The sequence below is a fragment of the Ursus arctos genome, unplaced genomic scaffold (assembly GCF_023065955.2).
Source record: "Ursus arctos isolate Adak ecotype North America unplaced genomic scaffold, UrsArc2.0 scaffold_2, whole genome shotgun sequence".
Classification (NCBI taxonomy): domain Eukaryota; kingdom Metazoa; phylum Chordata; class Mammalia; order Carnivora; family Ursidae; genus Ursus; species Ursus arctos.
The window spans coordinates 19,849,785-19,872,406 of NW_026622874.1; the positions used below are offsets into that span (position 1 = coordinate 19,849,785).

Genomic DNA, 22,622 nt, shown 5'->3' on the forward strand with positions numbered 1-22,622 from the left:
CAGGGCCCACAGCTTCGTGAGGGGACTGCAGCTTACATTCCACCCCACTGGTCCTTTGAGGAACGACAGCCTGCTCTGGAGGAAGCACTAATGGGGGGGTGCCCATTTGGAAAGAGGGTGGTGACTTAGGCTGTCACACCAGATGCCAGGCTTTGACATCCCAGAGGGACACCCGTGACACGAGGGAAATGTCCGTCAGGCAGCAGAGGGAGGCGCAGCTGGAGGCTGACGTGGGAAGTGTGGGCTTGTCGGTGACAGAGCTCCCAGTGAAGAGGGCAGGGTGGCGTCGGGAGGGGGGGCTTAGGGACTAATCTAACCCTTGGGGCCTTTTTCAGGGGTAGCACTCATCTTCCAATAGCTCTGTCCCTTTTATTGTCTTGCAGGTCACTGTTCCCTTTACTGAACGTAAGTGCTCTTGGTCATTCTTCCCTCAAGATGCCAAGGCTCCTCCCACCCTCCGGCTCCATTGGCACCACCATCCTTCATCCCATGTTCCCCGGGGGCTGGGAAGTCGCCATACAGTGCCCGAGAGGGAGTCTCCCCGAGGCCAGAGCTTTACCCCCATTAGTAGGACCATACTCTAGCCTCGCCACCCCCTCCCAGGAGCCAGAATGCTGCCTGTTGCCCACTGCCTCTGGGCTCCCCTTGCCCTTGTCTTGCACAAGAATTGGAAAGAGAACAGAGATGCCCCCAAAAGGAGGGTGGTTTCTTTGGAGATTCAGACCCTGTCCCCTCCACCTGAGTCAAGGGCTCGGGGGCCATTGCTGTTCGTGCCCTGGAAGACAGCGATTAAGAGCATGGCCTTTGGGGTGAGCCAGGCTGGGTGGAATCAGCCAAACCGGTCGAAGGCGCAGTTCATCATGTGTGAAACAGGGATGATTACTAACGATCCCAAAAGTTATTTTGGGGATTACCTGAGACAAGCAGGGAGACCTTAGGGCAGTGCCACAGACTGAGCCCCCAGGAAAGGAAGCTGTTGTCTTTGTGTCTTGGATGGAGCCAAGGGGTGAGGGTGGGGGGGCTGAGCAGGATGTGAGGAGAAGGAAAATTCAAGAAGGGCACAGCAAGAACCTTCGAAACTGAGCGGAAGCCGAGAGCAGAATTACACACTCTGATAGCGCTCCGCTTTCCCTTCTCCCTCCCTCTGCTGTGCCCCCCCACAACCCCCGGGGTTAGGCTGGCCCAGGCCACAGCTTCTCTGTCTTCAGGAAGCCCACGGCCTTCCTATTCCAGCTGTCCTCACGTCCTCCCTGCCTCCAACTGTGTAGAAAGTTCCAGGAGGCCTCCCTGCCCCACGCCCGGTGTGGCTGCCCCTCACCTCTCCGCACACGTCCTTGCAGAGTTTGATGGGGCATCGGGCGGATGACAGCGGGAACAGTTGTGATCACCGGCGGAATCCTAGCTACGGTCATCCTCCTCTGCATCATCGCCGTCCTGTGCTACTGCAGGCTCCAGGTCTGTCCCCAGAGGCCACCGGCAAACCCCGTCCCCGTTCTAGGGGCAGAAACCGGGGGCCCGTTGAGGGTGACAAAGCTCAAAGCCATGAAGCGTGGGGGCTGGGAATTGGGGGTGGCCAGGAGGGAGCCATGCGTCTCTCACACTCTGTACACTTTGGGGTCCCCCGAGGAGGCTGTGCTGGGACGATATCGGGGCATTGTGTTGTGTCTCCAGCACAGCTGAGATTTCGGAGTCCTGGGAAGGGCACCCCTCTGGGGAGACTATAAGAGAGCTGCTCCCAGAGGCCACACCCCTGTCCTCAACATGACACGTAGGTCCCGCTCTCTCCACCACAGCCTGGGGTTAATGGCTAGGACGTAGGGGGAAGGAGGAGGGAAGGTACTGGTCTGGCAAGGCTGGGAACATATACTGGTGGAACGTCGGTGTCTGGTGTTGAGTTTAGTCCCAACATCGGAAAGCTGTCTGCGCAGGGCGCTCGGGGAACAGGGGCACGGTACACCCGGAGGGGAGCAGCCAGCCCTCGGGCAACCCTCCCCACTCTCCCCTCAGTATTACTGCTGCAAGAAGAGCAGAGCCGAAGATGCAGACGACGAGGAGGAGGAGCACGACCTGCCCCCACATCCCCGAGGCCCCACCTGCAATGCCTGCAGCTCCCAAGCCCCGGATGGCCAAGGTGGCCTGGCGCCTCTCACCAGCGAGCCCTGCGGCCAGCCGTGGGGGGCTGCGGCCGGCCACTGCACCACCTGCTCCCCGTACAGCTCCCCCTTTTACATACGGACGGCTGACATGGTACCCAATGGGGGCGGAGGCGAGAGGCTCTCGTTCGCTCCTACATACTACAAGGAAGGGGGACCCCCATCCCTCAAGTTGGCAGTGCCCCAGAGTTACCCGGTGACGTGGCCAGGCTCTGGGCGCGAGGCCTTCACCAATCCAAGGGCTATTAGTACAGATGTGTAACCCCATTCACCCCTGACCCCTCCACATACCGATGCTGCTGTCCCGGCAGGAACAATGGGGGCAGCAGGGGACCCCTCCAACAGCCCACAAGGACAAGCTCAGTGGGTTTTTGCCTTTTTTGTTTTTGGTTTTTTTTGGCTTTTCTTGCCCCACAGTGGAATTCAAGCTGCCGAGTGCATTGAGAACCAGGGCAGGGGCCGGCAGGAGGAGTGGGCAGCCGTGCCTGTGTCTGTGCTGGGACGTTCACCCACCAGCTCCAGCCCCGCCGCAGCCCCTCTTACTTCCCTCGCTCCCCCAGCTTTGCCGGACTGTGAGAGGAGGAGTAGCAGGGAAAGTTAAGCCAAGGCTCGGGGGCACCCAGACTCCTGAGGGATGGAAGAAGAAAGGGGACCTATGGCGTGGGGAGAGGTGAGAAGTAAGGCCCTGCAGCATCTGAGAAGGGAGAGGAAGGTGTTCAGGGGACCTCTTCGGGACCTGCTTGCTAAAATGAACCCGAGACCCAGTTCACAAGCTAGTTTTGTATTTGGTGATCACGGGGACTGCAGTCTCTGTGGCTGCCCCAATATGGATATGGATTCCGGAACTCAGTACGTTCCCTTCCTTGTGGGACACATTGAGCAGACTCAGAAGGCCATGGCCTGAGGTTATTTGTGGGGAATGCACCAAAAAGGGATGCCTAACTTTGTCTTCCCCCAAATCCTCTTCCTCTGCCTCCGGAACCAGCTGCCCTGCTGGAGAAACTTGCTGAAGTTTTGTGACTGAGTGTGAGCAGTTCGGCCATTGAGACCTTCTTGCTGATGTCTCTGGGGCCCCGGTCTGCCACCCTGAGTCGTGTGTGTGTGTGTGTGTGTGTGTGTGTGTGTGTAGGAGCAGTGCTGCGAGGGTGTGTGTGTTCTCAGGTGGGCACACACCTGTCACCACCGCACACATCACACACCAGGGGCTCTGCCACCCCTGGGAGCTGCGGAGTGGATGGGGCTCTGATGTACCGACTAGAAAGGAAAATCTGGCCCTCCGACAGCATGAGTGCAAGGGGACTGAGGTGGCTAGTCCCTAGCACGCAGCCGGCTGGTGCGGGAAGAGCCTGTCATCTCCCAGGGGACAGTGCTGCAGCGTTGATGCCATGTACCCCCTTTAGAGGCCCAGCCTTCCACTCGGGCATCCAGCCACAGCATCCCAGAGCTGGACGATGTCATGCCACTGGGGACAGCAGCCCCCACTCCTGGATTCCATGCTTGCTGCCCTCCCTCTGCTGCATCCTCCCCCCTGACCCCCCAATCTCCAGTGAGGTCCTGTTAATTGCCCGAGCCCTGCCCTCACTTCCCACTTAGAACCCCGCTGTGGCCTAAAGCCATTTGAGGGAGCGCACCTGAGGAGTTTTCCAGTTGCCTCTATACTAAGGAGAGGCTGCTCCCCCTTCTAAGGGCATATAACTCCCAGCACTTCGGAGTCACCGCATGCTGCAGGGGGTGGGGCAGGGAAAGAGCTAGCCCCTTTGCTGAAATCGTGATTTTGCATTGGAGAAAGGGCCATGTGCAGCTGGGAGAAGGGAGAGAATTCACCACACCTCTCGTTTCACTCTGTCTGGGCACTTGTCACCTTGCTTCTCAGCTGTAATTGGGGCACAGTGGGTGACGAATCAGAGGACCTGGGGTCTGGTCACACTGAGGTCACTCATTAGCTCTAGGACCAGTCATTTATCTTCTCTGAGACCCCATGTTCTCCAGGAAAAGGAGACCTGCCCAGACGGACCCTAAGAGGCCACTAGTGCTCAGAACAGCCAGGACTTCCTGAAAACATCTGGCGGCCACGCTGCTTCCTTGCCTGAGTCCTGGTAGAGGCGAGATGCGCTTGCCAATGGCCTCATCCAGTGTGTGGGGATGTGTGTTGACGACTGAGCCACCGCCGTGAAATACAGGCTTAACAGGCAAAATGATTTTAATTGTTCAGTGAAAAGCAAACGTGTTTGTCTGATTCTCCTCCTGGGTGATCTCAGACGGTAACATGTCCTTATATGAGGGGGTGGCTCTAGGAAGGGGATCATGAGATCTGTCTCCCAGGCCAGAGGGACGAGTTTAGGACAGCAAATTTAACATGCTCCATCCCATCATCAGTCCTTATTAGGCCAAGTGCACCCCCCTTGCCATGAGCTGCTGGGTCAGCTGCTGTTGGGGCCTCCTGATGACCAGCCCTGCGGCCCTGCTGCCCGGGAATTGCACAGCCGGTCAACCAGAGCAAGGGCTGTTGGTCGTTGCCAAACAGTGTCATTGCTCCTCCCGCCTTTGGAGAAATCAAGGCAGCCCAGTCAGCTATCACCTGCTTCCAGCTCGGATCTACTGGGGCCCTGAGTGACAAGCATATTACACAGTCCCCTCTCCTCCTGTAGCTTTCCCAGCCTAGATCTTGTCAACCTACACATCGAAATCTGGGTTTTCGGGCACTGGAGAGAGGATGGGCCACGGCTCTCCCCGCCACACCCCCACAGCACGCAGGGCGCAGTCTCCGGATCGCAGCGAGGGTCTTACCTACAGAAGAGGAAGCTCACCCGTTCAACTGTGCTGTGCACTTTCTCGCTGTGGGGTCTGTGCTATGGGACATTATCCGGACACTTTTCAACTCGTACCCTAACAGGAAGAGAAGCAGAGGCTGGGAACACCCGGTCCTCTCTGCCATCTTGTCTCCACCTCCACGTCACCGCTCCCGCTACAGATTTCCTGTCCTGCATCTTTGATAACCTGGAGTCACAGCCAAGTGAATGTCCAAATAAATGAGGAATTTGACATAGAAATCCCACAGAATCCTCTGTTATTCACCCGAGGAGGGGGGCAGCTGGGCACGGATTTAAGAGTGAATGTGCCTTTTGATTTCCCAGAATGTCTACTGGCAGCACCAAAATCCACCATCTTCTCCCCTCCTGCTTCCACAGTAAGAGGTCCCAGCCGCCATGTTGCCTCCATCAGAGCTCATGCCCAGGGAGGACGTGTTGTTTGTTGGGAAAGGGGATATGAAGTGTAGTTGCTGCTATCCCTGAGGTGAAGTGGCCCAGCCCACTACAGGGAGCCTCACTGGGGAGCAGCCCAGGCTTCAGCTCTATCCCCTGTCGTCCAGGCCTGAGGTGTCCCCACCTGTAGCTCTGGGTTACATCACCAACCCTCTGAAGCCTGAGACCTGAGCAGAGTGTTACACAGCCAGCGCTTGCATGTCGGGAGGGGACAGAAGAAAGAGTTTTGGAGCCAGATCCTCTCTGCCAGACTGGAAGAGGAAGGGAATGTGTGTGTGAAAGGGAGCAACCAGGGAGGATGAGGATGAGGGTCGATCTCTGTGGGTCCATGTGTGTGTCTGAGACGGAGGGAGACACCCTCTGCCCATCTCAGGGCCACTGTGAGCCCTGATTACAACTGGGTAGGCAGTGGGCGGCCTGGCCCCCAGAGCTCAGGCACTGTGCCCCTCTGGGCCTTCTGGTAGTCCCATGGGGCACAACTTCACCCTCAGCCCTGGTGGCCGTTGGCCACAGCTCTGTCACCAGTTGTCCTCTGGGAACAGAAACCCTGAAGCTAATGTCTGTCATCACCACACCCACCCCAACCTCAAGCCATCTTCTCCCCTGCAAAGTGGTTCAGGCCCACTCCACTTCCAGCCTCTCACCCGGCACCTGCGTGAGGCAGGGCTGCCCCATATCTTACTGCAGCCCCAGGAGATGTGGTGGGGGTCACAGCCCTGGCCCTGTTCTCCCTGGTAACACCTGAGTGCCCTCAGCCTCAGCCCCAGGCCAAATGGGCAGGGAGGGAAGGACAGGAGCAGTGATCAAGGTCACAGGCCCATCACACCAGTCCCCATGGGCTTCTCTGACCAGCACAGCCCTTGGTACCCTCGACACCTCAGCCTCATGAGCTGCATCATGCCAATCCAGGTCTTCAAAACCTTACGCTCTCCCTGAGGTTTCTCCAGGGACTCCAGAGAAAAGCTGCTTCCCTCCCATTTTCTAGACTCAGGTTTACAAGTGCTGCTCAGAGGTCACTGATCATTTCCAGGAAAAGACCGTAAGTATCTAAGGCTGGGGCCTCCTGCCAGCACAACAGCAAGACAAAGCATAACCAGGAGCTCCCCCCAGCCCTATACTCACAGTGGAAATTGCCCATGCTCCTTGAACTTCGGGCACTGACCTAGGCGTGCCCCAGACAACAGTAACAAGGACAGCCAGCACCTCTTCCTCCCTCCTCAGCCTGGTCCAGGCTGCTCCTCTCTCCTCCCTGTTTGGCTACCTTCCCCACCTGAGCCCCCCCAGCCCCAAGGGCCATCCTTCCTCCACTGCCTAGTGTCTCCCTCTGCGGAGAACCCAGTAACACACAAGCTCTTAATACGTGCTCCCGCACCCCAGGCTTCTGGGCATCCCTTCACAACGTGTCTCAGGGTGCCCAGCACACAGCACCCTCCAGACCATCCCCCAGCCACGGCTGTGTCATGCTAGGCAGGCAGCTATCGGGAAGGAAGATCTGAGACCTAACATCCCAGCAGGTGCACCAATCGCGTAATGGTGGTCGGAGGGTAGGGTTTTGTATCAGACTTCACTTTGAGTCCTGGCTCAGCCACTTGCTGCATGACTTTAGGTGACTTCCTGGTCCTCATCTATAAAACTGAAATTTTAGCACTGATCTTATTCCACTGCTGCGAAAACTAAGTGAGCCTGTCATACATGGTCACCATTGTCGTTAGTAGGGTTTGTGGGTGGACCTGAATCTGCATTTTGGAGACCGCAGGGCCCTGAGCTGGGATTGCTCAGGCATCAGGTGGAAGGCTCCTCGGCTGCATTTCATCTCTTTATCTCTTCTCTCTCCTGAGCCTTTCCGAAGCCTCTCTCCCCTCGCTACCTCTCCCTGCCTGTTCTAGGCATTGTGGGGACCACCTCTCCGCTCAATACAGCCTCTCTTGTGGAATCCCCCCTCTCCAATAACTGCTTCTGATGCTTTGGGAGACCAAAGCTTCCGTTAACCTGGGACTGCGTTTTTGCCTTACATGTCCTCCAAGAGACTGTATGAATGAAGGAGAGTGTCCCCATTCCAGTTCTAGACACAGGTCTCAGCTTGGCTCTGTGCTTCTTCTTTCACTGACTTCCCCACATTCAAGGTCCGAGAGTCAGGTCAGAAGGGATCCAGAGGCACTCGGGCCCCTCCTCTGCAGCCTGAATTCCCCGGCTTGGGTATCCCGGTCCTGCTGGCCTCACCCAGCACCTGCTAGCCTCCCTGCCTCCCGGAGTGGACACAGAAGTCCAGGTGAAATTAGTGTCCAATGAGCATATTCAAATACATTCAGGATAAACCCACTTATCATGAATATTCTTACAGATAATATGTTCTGCTTCTTAACCCATTTGTCGGGCAGCCCTGAATGCTTCCTGATGCTTAGGAGATGAACCTCCAGCTGGGGCCCTAAACCCCAATCATGGCAGAAGTCATCTGCTCTAGAGGACTGCCCCCACAATTCCAGGCAAGCCAACTTCCCATGGAGGTCCTTTACCAAGGGTGGGTGGTCCCTAGGGGAGGCCTTGCTCAGGCCTCCAGGAAAGCACTTGGCTACCCACTTCTTCTATTATCATCCCCCCACTCCTGTTGTACACACACACACACCACCACCACCAAGGAACCCCAGCCACCGCTAGGAGTGGGGGGTAGGTGAGGCAGCCCTCTCCCCCTGACTCGCTCCCACCTAGCGGGTAGAACAATTCGTCTTTACAGGAGTGAAGGTCCAGAGACTTGGTGGCTAGGTTGCACTGGGCATTTGAGATCACCTTCCCTTCCAGGTCCCCACAGAAGATAACATGGCTCATCTGGCCCTGGCCACAGGCCCCTGAGCACCCCAGGCCCCTGCATATCGGGGGTCTCACCAACACTCCCACCCTACTCTTGCCTCTGCCTCCCTCCCACCCCTCCTGGCCCCCAGTACCCCATCCAAGGAAGAGTCAGGAGCTAGTCACAATAAATGAGGGGGAACTCAGAAAAATTAAGAATTGAGAATTTTAAATAAGGGCAAAACCTGGTAATATAAGATGTGCCTGAGCTAGACCTGGGAAGATACATAAGAAACTAATAAAAATGCTTTCCTTTTGGGAGGGAGTGGGGAATCAATGAGACGGGGGCAGAAATACAACTTCAATGCGTGCCTGGTTATATTATTGTGAGTTTAATGACTCTATATCTTGAAAAAAAATTTTTTTATTTTCCCGAGTTAGAGTCCACCACCACTGTGCCTGAGAATAGTGCATGCTGGGTAGTCACATGCAGCGGCTTGGGCCCCCCAGGGGACCCTCCCCAGGCAAAGGGCCTTCTCCATTACAAGGGTGGAGCAATTTTCTCCCCATCAGGTCAAAGGCTGGAAGACCAGAGGGAAAACAATGTCAGCCAGCAGAGGTTCATATCGTCTAACTTTTTTTGCGATTTTTTTGTTGTGATAAAATATATGTACAACACAACATTTACGATGTTCACCATTTTGAGGTGTATTACTCAGAGGCATTAATTACATTCACAAGCTTCTGCATCCATCCATCCGAAGCTTTCTACCACCCAAACAGAACCTCTGTGACCATGTTTAAATTATTTGTAGCAGCTATGTTTTATCTTTGAATGAAAATCAAGCTTTCAGGGAGGGCCCCTGCCCGTCCTGCCGGAGTTGGGTCTTAGCAAACTGGTAGGAAGGCAGGGTCCTAGGCGGGCTGGTGGGGGGCATACCTCGGCCAGTTCTCAGAGCGGATCCCGAGTGCCAAGCTCTGACCATTCCAAGCCACGCTCCTTCCCTAACATCTGAGTTTTCCCATTTCTCTATCACGTCCTCCCTAAGCTCCATCTCTTTTGGGATTTGCTCAGCAGCCAGGACCAACCCATTATTTGCAAAACAATCAGAATTTCAAGAGAGAGGAGCTTCCTTTCACAGAGAACCATGGCAGTTAGGAAGCTTTGCTTCCTAAAAATTATACCTCTGCGAGGATCCTTAGTGAATTGAGTGATTCCAAAGGTGAATAAAGGATTCCTCCCTTCCAGGTAATGGAAGGAACTCTGCCACTGTTGGAGATGGGGAGAGAGAAGAGAGACAGAGGGAGAGAGAGACACAGAACCCACTATTATCTTTCATATTTCAGTACAAAAAATTAGGTGTTTTTATAGTACAAGAGTTAGAACTTCACCGGATGTGGGTTTGGGGATTTGAGAAACAAAACATTTTCTAGTATCTTCTAGCTACAATATAATCACAAAAACAAGGCTACCCAAACTAAGCATTTTGTTTCGTTCTTGGATATGTAGTAATTATCATAACGATTCCAATTTCCCATGAGAACATTAAAAATTTTAATGCAGGGCACCTGGGTGGCTCAGGTCATGATCTCAGAGTCGTGGGACTGAAGCCTGTGTCGGGCTCCGTGCTCAGTGGGGTCTGTTTGAGATTCTCTCTCTCCCTCTTCTTCTGCCCCTCCCTCCACTTGTGCTCTCGCTCTCTTTCTAAAATAAATAAATAAATCTTCTAAAAAATTTTAGTGCAATCTATATGAAAAATACTAATCTTTATTAGACAAGGCGATTCTAAACTTCGTTTGAAGAAATAAAGGTGCCATGAAAATTATGAAAATAAATTAACTGAGTCACCACCATATGTTAAAGCTACAATAATTTAAACTATATGGTACTTATGCCTGATGGCTAGATCCATGGATCAAATAGAAAAATCAGAAATAGGCACAAATACATATGGGAACCGAGTATGTCACAAAGTGACATTTCAAATCAGAGGGGAAGAGATGGAGTTTCAGTAAATGATGTTTGAAGAGTGACAGCAATTCAAAAGAAACTTGTAATTCAGACTTTTTGTTAAATCTGAATACTCACTTTCAAGTATGTAAACTAAGTCTATAGTGTACCTTGGAATGAAAATCACCTTATGCGACAAATTTGAAAATCTATTATTTAATCTAATAAATAATTCGTGTCACAAGAGTAAAATGTTACAATAAGTAGTGATGGTGAAAGTTGCTAATTCAATGTACAAAAAAAATTATTGTGTACTTGAAAACACTTAATAGGGAAACAAATTGACAGTTGACAGGGATCTTAAGAGGGATTTTTTGGAAAATAACATTCTTTTTGAGACAAACACACTTATTAAAATATAAATAATTGTGAGGAGATGTTGGTCAAAGGGCTCAAACTTTCAGTTGTAAGATGAATAAGTTCTGAGGATTTAATGTGCAGCCTTGACTGGAGTTAATAACACTTGAAATTTGCTGAGAGTAGATCTTAAGTGTTCTCACCACAAAAAGAAGGTAAATAGGGAAGTGATGAATATGTTAGTTACTTGATTGTGGTAATCATTTCACAATATGCATACGTCAAATTATCACCTCATACACCTAAAATATATACAACTCTGTCAATTACATCTCAATAAAGCTGAAAAAATGTAAATAAAACAAAGCAGGTAAGAGATTCGATATCCTAATTCTAATCTTCCTATGATTATTTGGGGTACTGTTATTTATTTATTTATTTATTTATTTATTTATTTATTTTTAAAGATTTTATTTATTTATTTGACAGAGAGAGAGACAGCCAGCGAGAGAGGGAACACAAGCAGGGGGAGTGGGAGAGGAAGAAGCAGGCTCATAGCGGAGGAGCCTGATGTGGGGCTCAATCCCACAACGCCGGGATCACGCCCTGAGCCGAAGGCAGACGCTTAACCGCTGTGCCACCCAGGCATCCCTGGGGTACTGTTATTTAAAACCACATTTAATTTTTAGATATTTATTTCCATTTAGGCTGCGTGTTTTTTAAAAAAGAGTCCTATTAGAAATTATTCACAGCTTGTAAGGATGCATTAAAAATAGGATGTCAGAATTTCATGGGAAGGAAATAATTCCAAAATTATGTTTAAGTTCATCTATGAATCAGATATAATTAAGAACCCAATCTGAAGAAAAGAAGTGCAATATAAATGCCTACTTCTGTGATTAAATAATATTCAGTATCATGTACAAAGGGACACTTGAAAACCACTGTTAATGGTTTTGACAGCATGGTAGATTCATGAATTCATCTACGCTTCTGTTTTTCTTGCTTTCTGAGAAATTTCTGGCTCTCAGTCAGGAAGCAATATGGTGAAAATCTGATTGAAGAAATAGAGAGAATGGAAAATTGACAAAGTGGCAAGCAATTATCCCTGACAATAGAGCCAACATGGGGATTTAGTAACCAGAAACATATGACATGTGTTCACACTGCTTAGTAATGTGTCTGGTGAGTAATTACAGCCCCACATCATGTGACAAAATTACCATCTATAAGCAGAAAGATAGTGGCGCAGTTCACAGTCACCTTGTTCAGCCAAAGACAAACTACGTGACATGTAAGAAATCGGGAAACTGGCTTGTAGCGTATTTATGGGAGGCTTTCAAACCAGATGTTTTTTAGAAGGCTGCTGGAAACAACATAATTACTGAGTATTTGCAAGTAACAATACCAAGTCGTTGGGGCTTGCCAACAAGTCATCTGGTTTATGTAACCAAACTCTGTGCCTCACCGGGGGCAGCCTTGCTCCAAGCGCCCAGCAGCCCCTGTCTGCCTGGATGCAGCGGCCATGTGTTTTTGCCAGTTTGCTTTAATTCTGTTTCTGATCCTCAAAGATGCTTCTTCTTCTTCTTCTTCTTTTTTTTTTTAAGATTTATTTATTTATTTGAGAGAAAGAGCACATGCACATGAGCGGGGTCGGGGGAGGGGCAGAGGGAGAGGGAGAGAATGTCAAATAGACTCCCTGCTGAGCAGGGAGCCCGACCTCACGACCCTGAGATCATGACCTACGCCGAAACCAGGAGTAGGCTGCTTAACCGACTGAGCCACCCAGGCGCCCTGAAGAGGCTTCTTTTGTTTTTGAGCCTGGCTCTGTGTTTTTAAAGTCCCCTCGGAGTATTTTATCTATTACTGTTATGTGTTTGGAGTGACAGAGGGATGTTAACATAAGAACTTACGATGGCATCTCAGGTAGCAGGGTGGTAACAGACATTACTGGACGGGATGGCTCATCTCAAATATTGATTCGTATTGATATTAGAAAATTAGGGATCCTAGAAGTGTCAGGCTACAGGTCAAAAAAGACCATCTGAGAGTCTCATTTTTAGTGTTTGTGGGTATGGGGGCCTCTGTAGGCCCTAAAAATCATATACCGTGTGGGTGGATTTCTCAGTAAGGAGGGCCTCGCACCCCTACAAAACCGGACCTGCCCACTGTTTCTTTTTCACGAAGTAGCTAAGGGTCACTCAGTAGCTGATATCCTTTCTTCGTGTAGCTCGATGAAGCTCTCTTGTTAACGAATAAAACGGTCAGTGACACTTGCTGAGGATGGTAAGCAGACCTTACTGAGGACCCTCCTGCCAGGCACAGGGACCGCTGCTGTGGGATTTCACAGTGGGGGAGGGAGGTTGGGCTGACACATCAGGGATGAGGGGGTTTCTGTTAAACCCACCAATGGGATTCTTGCTGGAGACAGGCTGTGGGGACCAGACATCCCCTGGGGGACGCTGGAGGAGGAGGAGCTAGACCAGATATTGCAGGGGGACAGGGTGCAGGTTAAACTGACTCAGCAGGGTTCTTGCTCAAGCTGTGTCTTACAAGGAAGTGCATAGATGGACCTACGAGAAGGTAGCAGAGCCTGACGAAAGTTTGGTCAAGAATCTTTGTCAGCTTCTGTGCCAACCATTCCACGACTCAGATCGCAACTGCTGACTTGACATCCTCTTTATTATCTACTACTTAAAATGACAATTCCCACAGTAAGTAAATAATTCATAACACCTCTCTTCCTCCTCAATCAGTTTTCGCAATACGGAGCCGCCGTCTGTTCCAATGTGTGTCGAGAAGAATGTAACATCCTCTAGTGGTGAGTTTATGTATTAAAAAAAATCACGTCGCCCCAAACCTGCATAGGTTGGGAATGACTGTTAACACATCCTGTGTTCTTTGCGTTCAGGTTTGCCTTGGTAGCCCATTTCAATGAAAGCTCACATTTTAAGACACGCCGACTCCTGAGAGTTCCTGTTTTTTCTAAACTGCAGGAATTCATCTTTGAGATCTCCAAAATCGAATTCAGATTTGGTAGAAAATTTTTCTACAAAATATGTCAACAGATCCGTTGCTGTTAGTTGGGTATAGACAGTGCGGCAGGAAAGCCGGGAGAAGGGTGGGTGAGGGGCACAGAGGGCTCTTCTGCTCGTTAATTCTGGCTGGACAACATTCTAAAGCAGAAATTCTTAAGACACTCTGGCCCCTCCCACTCCAGACACACAACTGAATGAGGTCCACACTTAACAATTAACACATTCCCAGCCAGCGCACCCCAGGTTGGGAGCAATTCCTGGGGCCTGACTTCCAACCTCTGTCTCTCTCCTATTCACGAAAGCCTCGTGAATGAGGACTAGCACAGGGAGAATTGTGAAGGAGAGCACAGCAGATTGTAGGCCCTGCGACTGTGCTGCGTCGCTCCACTGATGGCCCCGGGTATCCCCTGACCCTGGCAGGATTCTTTGGCTCTTGGACTTATTGCTAAAGGAGGGCAGTTTCCTCTCCCATCCTTAACGACACACGCCACTTCTATAAACTTGCTCTTTTTGGAACTAATCAAGAACTAATCAGTCGACTGAGAAAAATGAAAACGATTTCTTTTTGGTAGAGCAAGACAACCAATTGGAATAAGGCGCATTCTTCAACATCCATAAGAAACACATGCAATTTATTGGTTTTCTTAAAAGCGCCCCCCTGCCGTCGTGGTACGTGCGTGCAGTAGCCAGAGTGTTGCGTATGCATGCGTGCAGCTGGTGGTTTACTTGATAGGTCGCTGTAAATAATAGTCACAGAACATTTCAGTACCTACTATGTTTCAAACATTGTAATTATTGTAAATTGTAAATTTACATTGTAAATATAATACTACAAAACAAACCACCAGAAAAATCTCAAAAAAAGAAAAAAACCCCCACAAATGTAAAAGCAATCATGGTTGCAGAAGGAAGATGGGGGAATGCCAAGAAATTTGACATTAATATTGGCAAAGCCCATTTGCTTTTTAAGAAGGACAAAAGCAAAATACACCTGTGTTTGGAAGTCAGGGTGCTGCTTCTTTCTTTATGGCAGGGATGGGAAATGCATTTAAATCGCTCCTAATCTGATCAGCTGCAACAGCTGCTGGGAGCTTTGTGCTGATAATGTTGGGGCAGGGAGAGCCAAGGCTGCAATTGCTGTGGACCAATGGTGGCAAGCATTACATCTTCTTGCTAACCCTACCCTATTGTGACGTGACTCAGGCCACCGCTTCTCAAGTGTAAAATGTACTTTTTAGCTCAGGTAAAGGGTAAGTTTAGTTTATGAGCCGCAATGAGAAGTGGGAGATCATTTCCCAGTACAGAAACCGATCTATGGAGTTTTAAAGACATCAAAGCAAGCGAAAATAGACTCTGCAGGTAATATTGGAAGGAAAGGCATTGAGTAACTGTATTTTTATGGATTAAAGGTTAGAGGAACCTGGTTGGTTTATGGATAGGACTAAACTGGGCAAGCTGGTTGTGGTAGCCTCCAGTAAGAGACAGGTGCAGATGGTTGGGGATAGGCCTAACTTCCACAGGCCTGGGGGGGCCCCCCAACTGCTCAAAGGCAGCTGATGGGATACATACTGCACCTGTGTGAGCCATGCATCTCAGGGGAGCCAGGGACCTGGAGCAGGGCAAGTGTCTGGGGAGGTGAGCTCACAGGCACGAGCGACTGGGGCTTCGTGGTATTGAATTCCAAGCCTTAACTGACACAAATGTGCATCTATATTTTTTAAAGATTGATTGATTGATTGATTGATTTCTATTTATTTGAAAGAAGAGAGAGACCTCATGCAAAAGCACGCATATGCATGAGCTGGGGAGGGGGAGAGAGAGAGGGAGAAGCAGATTCCCCACTGAGCAGGGAGCCAGTTGCGGGGCTCCATCGCAGGATCCCAGGATCATGACCTGAGCCGAAGGCAGACACTTAACCAACTGAGCCACCCAGGCACCCCCCTCAAATGTGCATATTCCCATGGAAGGCAGAGAGGAAGAATCCAGACTGCCTCGCCAGGGCTGAATGGAAGGGCTGGCCAGGGTCCCTTCGGTAAGACACACCTGAGAGCCTTGATTGTGGCAGAGGCCCATCAGGCGTTCCGTTCTCATGGGGGCTGATTGTCACTCTTTGCAGCAGCTGCCTCAGAGCAGTTTTCAGGAGGTGGGATCCCTAGTTGCCAAAAGCTACGCGGGCGCCTGGCCTGTGCTGTGTGGGTTTGGACTGGGTCTGCCCGAGGCCAGCTTATCAGGCATATTGCGCATAAGCAGGCTGCATAGCTCAGGGAGCCAGGGGCCTGCGATAGGGCAATGTTGGGCGAGGGATAGACTGCTCATGCGTGAGCAGTGCAGGTCAAAGGAGCCATTTTGACCCAGGAACTTGGGAAAAGGCGGCTGTGGGGAGAGGGGGAATCACAGGGGCAGGCGTTTTGGAGCACCAGGCTCGTCTGCCTCATTTCAAGCCTAATTCCACACAAATGCGCACATTCCCCCTGAAGGCTGAGCTGGAGGAATGTGCCTACCTTAGACCATTGCCAGCGTGTGGCCCAGCACACAGGCTGGAGTAAGCCAACAAGACACCCCTGGGAGTCTGGACTTCTGGAGAAGCCGGGGGTCCCCAAGGTAGAGCCAGTGCAAATATGGACTGTTGCCAGTTTAAAGCTGCCACCTCAGAAAGATTTTCGGGAATGGAATCCCTCCACCCAGGAATCTATGTGGGTGGTTCAGGACCCATCTCAGCTCCGCAGACCTGGAGGACACCCCCCCACCCCCGCAAGCAGCCTTCCGTGGGCAAACGGCATGCATTCTGCACATGTGCAAGACAGCAGGTAAGCGTCACGAGGGACCTGGCACTGGGCAAGTGTCTGGAAAGGCTGGGGCAGGGGAGTGGGCTACGCGGGTACAGGGCATCAACCTAATTTAAGCCCTAACCGACACAAATGTCCATATTCTCCCTGAAGGCTGAGCTGGAGGGAACTGGACTGCTTTGTTACCCTCCAGTAAGAGACCCCTGGGAGCCCTGATTGCTGACGAACCTCGGGACCCCCTCAGGCAGCCAGTCCAAAGGCGGACTATCACCAGTTAAATTTGCCCCCGCGGAAATATTTTGCCAGTATGGGCTTCCTTCACCCTGAGGCCATTCAGGGGTCGGGTCCTCCCCTAGCTCCTTGGGCCTGGGGCGCTCCTGCACACCACAGGTGGCCGACACGGTGTGGATTGCACATGCGCAAGCCGCGCAGGTCGGGGTAGCCATGATTCTGGAAACAGGGCAGTTGTAGAGAGCGGCCTGGTCCCGGCGCAGGCTGTTTGGGGTCCAAGTATCTGTCTAATCTCAAGTGCTATACACATGCCCATAGTCACCCCGAAGACAGAGTTGGAGGAAACTACACTGCCCAATCGGCATCCAGCCTGGCAGACTGGCCAGATTATCCTTCAATAAGAGACACTTGGGAGCCTCCATGCCTAGAGAAGCCAAAGGCTCCTCAGGCAGCCAGTCCTCATGTGGACTACCACCAGTTTAAAGCTACCACCCAGAAAGATTTTCGGGAGCGGGGTCCCTCCACCAAGGAGGCTATGCTGGTGGTTCATCCCCGCCCCAGCTACGCTTAGTAGAAGATGTGGTGCATACTGCGCATGCACAAGCCATGCAGGTCCGCGTAATCAGGGACCTGCAAGAGGGCAGGTGTCTGGAGAAGCCAGGTCCCGGGCGTGGGCTGTTGGTGGCACAAGGCATCTGGCTAATTCTGAGCAGCAGCCGACACAAATACGGATATTCTCCCTGAGGGCAGGGCTGGAGGAACCTGGAACTGTCTAGTCAGGGTGGGCCACACAGGATGGTCAGGGTACCCTCCAATAAGAGGCATTTGGAAGCCTCGATTACTGGAGAAGCCTGGGAAACCATCAGGCAGCCAGTCCAATTAGGGATCGGCAATCCCCAGTTTCAAGTGGAGACTCAGAAATATTTTCGTGGCGTGGGCACTCTACACCCTGAGGCCATTCTGGTGATTGGGGTCCTGCCCAAACTCAGTGATCCTGAAGTGCTCCTTGCAGTCCAAGCCCTGCTAACAGGATTTGGGCTGTGCTCGCATGGGTTGAGGAGTGGGGGGAGGACCGGTCTGGGCAGCCAAGTCAGCTGAGGCTGGCCACAGGAGGGAGCTACCTGGTATCTTTCTCATTCTAAGCTTTAACCTACATAAATACACATATCCCCCCTGAGGGCAGAGCTGGAGAAATCTGGCCTGCCTTGTCAGGGCAGTGCTGGGTGACACTGGGGTACCATCTCTTAAGCAATACTCGGGAGCATTGAGTGCTGGAAAAGCTCGGGATTCTATCAGGCAGTCAGTCCAAATGGGAACTGAAAATGGCCAATTTAAGAAGCCTTGGAAGGATTTTGGGTGAGTAGGCTCTCTCTACCCTGATGGCTGTGGACCAAGAAGACAACACGTCTGTAAAGCCTAAAGTGTTTATTTGGGGCCTTAGGGATTGCAATCTTCGGAGTCACAGAGTTGACCAACATGTGAATTATAAATTGTGAGCCCAGGAGTGCAGGCTTATAAAGGCAGAAACCACAAGGTTATATAACTTGTTTTGAAAGAATTATGATTGATGCTGGTGGAGTTAAACTGACTGATATAGGATTAGCTATCTGGCTAGCAGATGTTACATTATCTCTAATTCAGCCCAAAGTGGAAGGGCACATTCCAGGAAGTGGTCTAGTTGCAATTGACAAAAGTCAAAAGTTCATGGTGTTCCTAGAATTGAACAGGAGACAGGCACGGGCTCTGCTTTCTCAGTATCTTCCAGACTCAATTTTGAATGACTCTCCTAACAATGCTTACTTCATGTTGGAATTTCTTTTTCACTTTTCCCTTTTTTGGTCAAGATCTTTTGGGCAGAAAAGCATCAGTGATCAATTTCATGATGGTGGAGTTCCATTTCATTGCTGGAGTGGTTGGCAGCCTGCTCCTGGCCCGTCAAATCTCTCAGGAGGTGGGACATGTCATAGTTGGTTGATATTTAGTATATTCAACAAAGTGCTAGGTGAGAGTCTTATGGCTGCATTTGAGTAACGAGGAGGTTTGAGGAAAAAAGGTCTAGACATCAATTAGGTTCTCTTTTCTTTTAGTCAAAGGGTAGATCTGATGAATGGTTTTGAGTCTTTGAGCAACTACCATTGACGTTTTGAGTGGTAGTACAGCAATAGAAAAATATGCAGTATAAGCAATTTGAAAATCGCTTGTAGGGCACAAATTAAAATAATTGAGCTAAAAATATCAAAAAACTTAGAATTAAACCTCTTGGGGTGAAGCTCAAGTGCCCCTTTAAGGATTTGGCTAGTTTGAGCAACGGAGTGGTTTCCAATACTACTTGTTGTGAGGTGTTTACCCAAGTACAGCAAGAGGTATTAGGTATGGCACAGACTCCTTCTGGGGCTGCAAGGAAATATTTAAAGTGATCCTGTTGTGAAGGACTACCCAAGTGAGGGAATCTAAGATCTTTTCTGGGCTCTGATGGCTTTGGGGGTGGTGCAAGCTTCCATGGTAGCAGTTCTGGTAAGACTTCTCATCGTAAGTTCCAAGTCCGCGGTGCCTACTCCAAGCCGCGATCCTATGACTCTACGGTATCTGATCTCTGAAATACCTAGCAAGAAGGTCACAGCCTTGGCTGTGGCCATGACTGTTCTCTTCATATTCGGAAGGGTCCTCATCAGGGCAATCATCCACTATGGATGAGGCTCTTTTTCTTCTTGAATGAGATTCAGGACGCCATTTTGAGGATAGTAAAAGGAGATATTAAATGCCCCCCAAAACATGTGCCACCAAGGTCTCTCCAGCTGCCAGGACAGTCATAGGCTCAAGAGGAGTGATCATATCCACAAAAATATATGCTTTATGCACAGAGAAAGCCAGACATTTTGACACTATTTATAGATTCAATGACAGGCAGTGAAGAGGAGGTGAGTTCACGCTTGGGATCAGTCTTAGGAGGTCCCCACAAGTTTCATTAAGTTGGCAAGCTTGGGGAGGGCTGGCCAAGGGAAAAGGGTTGGATAAGGAAGTTTCACCAAGTGGCAAATTCTTATCAGGAAAGAAGGGTTCATATATTTGTATTTCAGAAAGAAGTAAGAGACTGAAAACCCACCTTCCAGGAGCTTGAAGGTCTTCTTACGGGGGGAAAAAGTGGATAGTGTGTAGTGTAGTGTTTTTTTCAAGAGAAAGCATGGAATAGGAGTTTGGGGGCTGAAAACTTGGGCTAAGTAGGCTAGAGCACAAAGCTTTTTATCCAACGTTACAGTGAAGTTGGGAACAGTTGAGAAGTTAGAGCCTGGCATAACTATTAGGTCATTATTTTTTGCAAAACTTTTTTTTTTTTTTCCAAAAACTGGGTATTAATGGCAGATCCAACAGTTGGATAGATCCCCAGATAAAGCTAGCGATTGAGATATTTGAACAATCACATTTTCCTTCCATGTATGGGAGAAGATAAGAGCAGAGAGGAAAACTATTGGGATCAAAAAAATCAATAGTGTTGATATATGTAAAGGCAGGGAGGGAACAATAGTAGTATACAGAAACCTTTGAGATTTGGTTACCACCAGTAAAGAAATCCTACTGAGTTTAAAACAGCAAAAATCCAGAAGAATTCCTACACAGAGGAGCAATAGTCCAAAGATCTCAGGGAGTTTTGTAGTTTCCACTAAGTTTTTGGTAGTTATGTAAAAATTATCGTACTGGTCTGGTCTTGACTCTTGGGAAAGCAGACCTGTCTGCTTCTTTTTTCTGGGATATGTCAGTTTGAGGTCTCTGGTTGGTTTAATAGTCCAGTTGGATGTTGGAGCCCTCTTCAAATGAGAAATGACTCCATGAGCCAATGCCCTCTAGTTCAGCCGTGCAAAGATTGGTTAGCAATACCTGTAAGGTCACTTCCAGTGATGCTGAAGGGAGTCTTTGGGGAGGTGTCTTTTCTAATAAACCATGTCTCTGGGTTGAAGGCTCTAAATGGTCAATATCTTTGTCTCCCAGGAACATATTGTGGAAAGGATGTTCTACCAAAGTATGCTTATTTTCTATGGTTTTGATTAGGCTCTTGAAAATTTGAAGTGTATCCCTGCTTATTAGCTGTGGACCAGAGGAAGCAGGGGTAGGTGCATTGAGCAGCCTGCTACAAGGAAAATAGATTTTCAATGAACTTATATCAGAATTTTAGAAATGGCATACATTTTTTGGAACACTTATATTAACATATGCCCATGTAAATACAACATAAAGAAAGTTTAGTATTACTTCTTATTTGACAATGCTTGTCAAATTTATCACGTCATGTAATTTGTCATATCAAATAAACCTAATTAGTTTAATGATCCTTTGGAATGTTTCAGAGACCCTCTGGGGAAAAAAAAAAAACCCAAAATTTCTTCCAAGTTAAAAAACTTAATTTGGGGAAGTTTGTTAAAAATCTCAAAATGTTGAGGCACCTGGGTGGCTCAGTCGTTAAGAGTCTGCCTTTGGCTCAGGGTGTGATCCCGGGGTCCTGGAATCGAGCCCCGCATTGAGTCCCTGCTCTGCTGGGAGCCTGCTTCTTCCTCTCCCACTCCCCCTGCTTGTGTTCCCTCTCTCGCTGGCTGTCTCTCTCTCTGTCAAATAGATAAACGAAATCTTTAAAAAAAATATCAAAAGGTTTGGACGCTCGGCTAAATAGGATTACAGAAAATTATGATAGCACCTAATTATCTACTTAACCAAAGTGACAAAAAAGATTTCAAGAGTAAATATAGATGATTACAGTGATTGAATAGAAAAGATTCCCTTTTGCTATGTAATAAAATATATGATAAAGACAAAAACCCAGAGTCCTTGTTTCCCAGGCAGGTTATATTAACGGTAAAGAAACTTTGTTTGCAACTTCTTATTTTTTAAGATTTATTTATTTATTTGAGAGAGAGAGAGACAAGGGGCAGAGGGAAAGAGAGAGGGTAAGAATCTCAAGCAGACTCCCCCCCCGCCGGCTGAATGTGGAGCCCAATGCTGGGCTTGATCTCATGAGCCTGAGACCATGACCTGAGTGGAAATTAAGAGTTGGACGCTGAACTAACTGAGCCACCCAGGCACCTCTGTTTACAACTTCTTATAAGATAGGCCAAAATCTAGGGGTGCCTGGGCGGCTCAGTCAGTTAAGCGTCTGCCTTCGTCTCAGGTCATGACCCCAGAAACCTGGAATTGAGTTTGGCATTGGGCTCCTTGCTCAGCAGGGAGCCTGCTTCTCCCTCTCCCTCTGCCTGCCACTCCCCCTGCTTATGCTCGCTCTCTGTCTCTCTCTCTCTCTCTGTCAAATGAATAAATAAAATCTTAAAACAAACAAACAAGAATAGGCCAATATCTAAGATAATTCTATTGTTTTAACAGAGAAAACCGAACTCTAGTTTGGTATCAATATACTATTGAGCTCATTTTTAAAACCTATAAACACATTCAATATCAGCGAGCTTTGACCATGCGACGACATAAAATTCCTTTTCTAGGGGCGCCTAGGTGGCGCAGCGGTTAAGCGTCTGCCTTCGGCTCAGGGCGTGATCCTGGAGTCCTGGGATCGAGCCCCACATCAGGCTCCTCTTCTGGGAGCCTGCTTCTTCCTCTCCCACTCCCCCTGCTTGTGTTCCCTCTCTCGCTGGCTGTCTCTATCTCTGTTAAATAAATAAATAAAATCTTTAAAAAAAAAAATTCCTTTTCTACAAACTTTCTACAATGTTCTACATTCGCTTTTGTTTGTCCCTTGTTCTTTCCCTTCCTGAAATAACCAGCTTTATTCTACAGAACAAAAAGCACACATCCCATTTTCTTTTTTTTTTTTTTTTAAAGATTTTATTTATTTATTCGACAGAGAGACAGCCAGCGAGAGAGGGAACACAAGCAGGGGGAGTGGGAGAGGAAGAAGCAGGCTCATAGCAGAAGAGCCTGATGTGGGGCTCGATCCCAGAACGCCAGGATCACGCCCTGAGCCGAAGGCAGGCGCTTAACCGCTGTGCCACCCAGGCGCCCCACACATCCCATTTTCTTGCATACTTTTCATATATAGTTGTTTTCTCTCATCCTTATTGCTT

The 22,622-nt window shown here is 49.4% G+C and overlaps 1 protein-coding gene across 1 annotated transcript; it reads left to right on the forward strand.

Moving 5' to 3' along the window:
- Nucleotides 1–1,296: 1,296 nt before the first annotated feature.
- FAM163A (family with sequence similarity 163 member A) lies at nt 1,297–5,190 on the forward strand. The gene is made up of 2 exons (XM_026509252.4): nt 1,297–1,455; nt 2,008–5,190. Exons 1-2 carry the CDS (start codon nt 1,363–1,365, stop codon nt 2,413–2,415), a joined length of 501 nt encoding a protein of 166 aa, XP_026365037.1. The 5' UTR covers nt 1,297–1,362; the 3' UTR covers nt 2,416–5,190.
- Nucleotides 5,191–22,622: the final 17,432 nt, after the last annotated feature.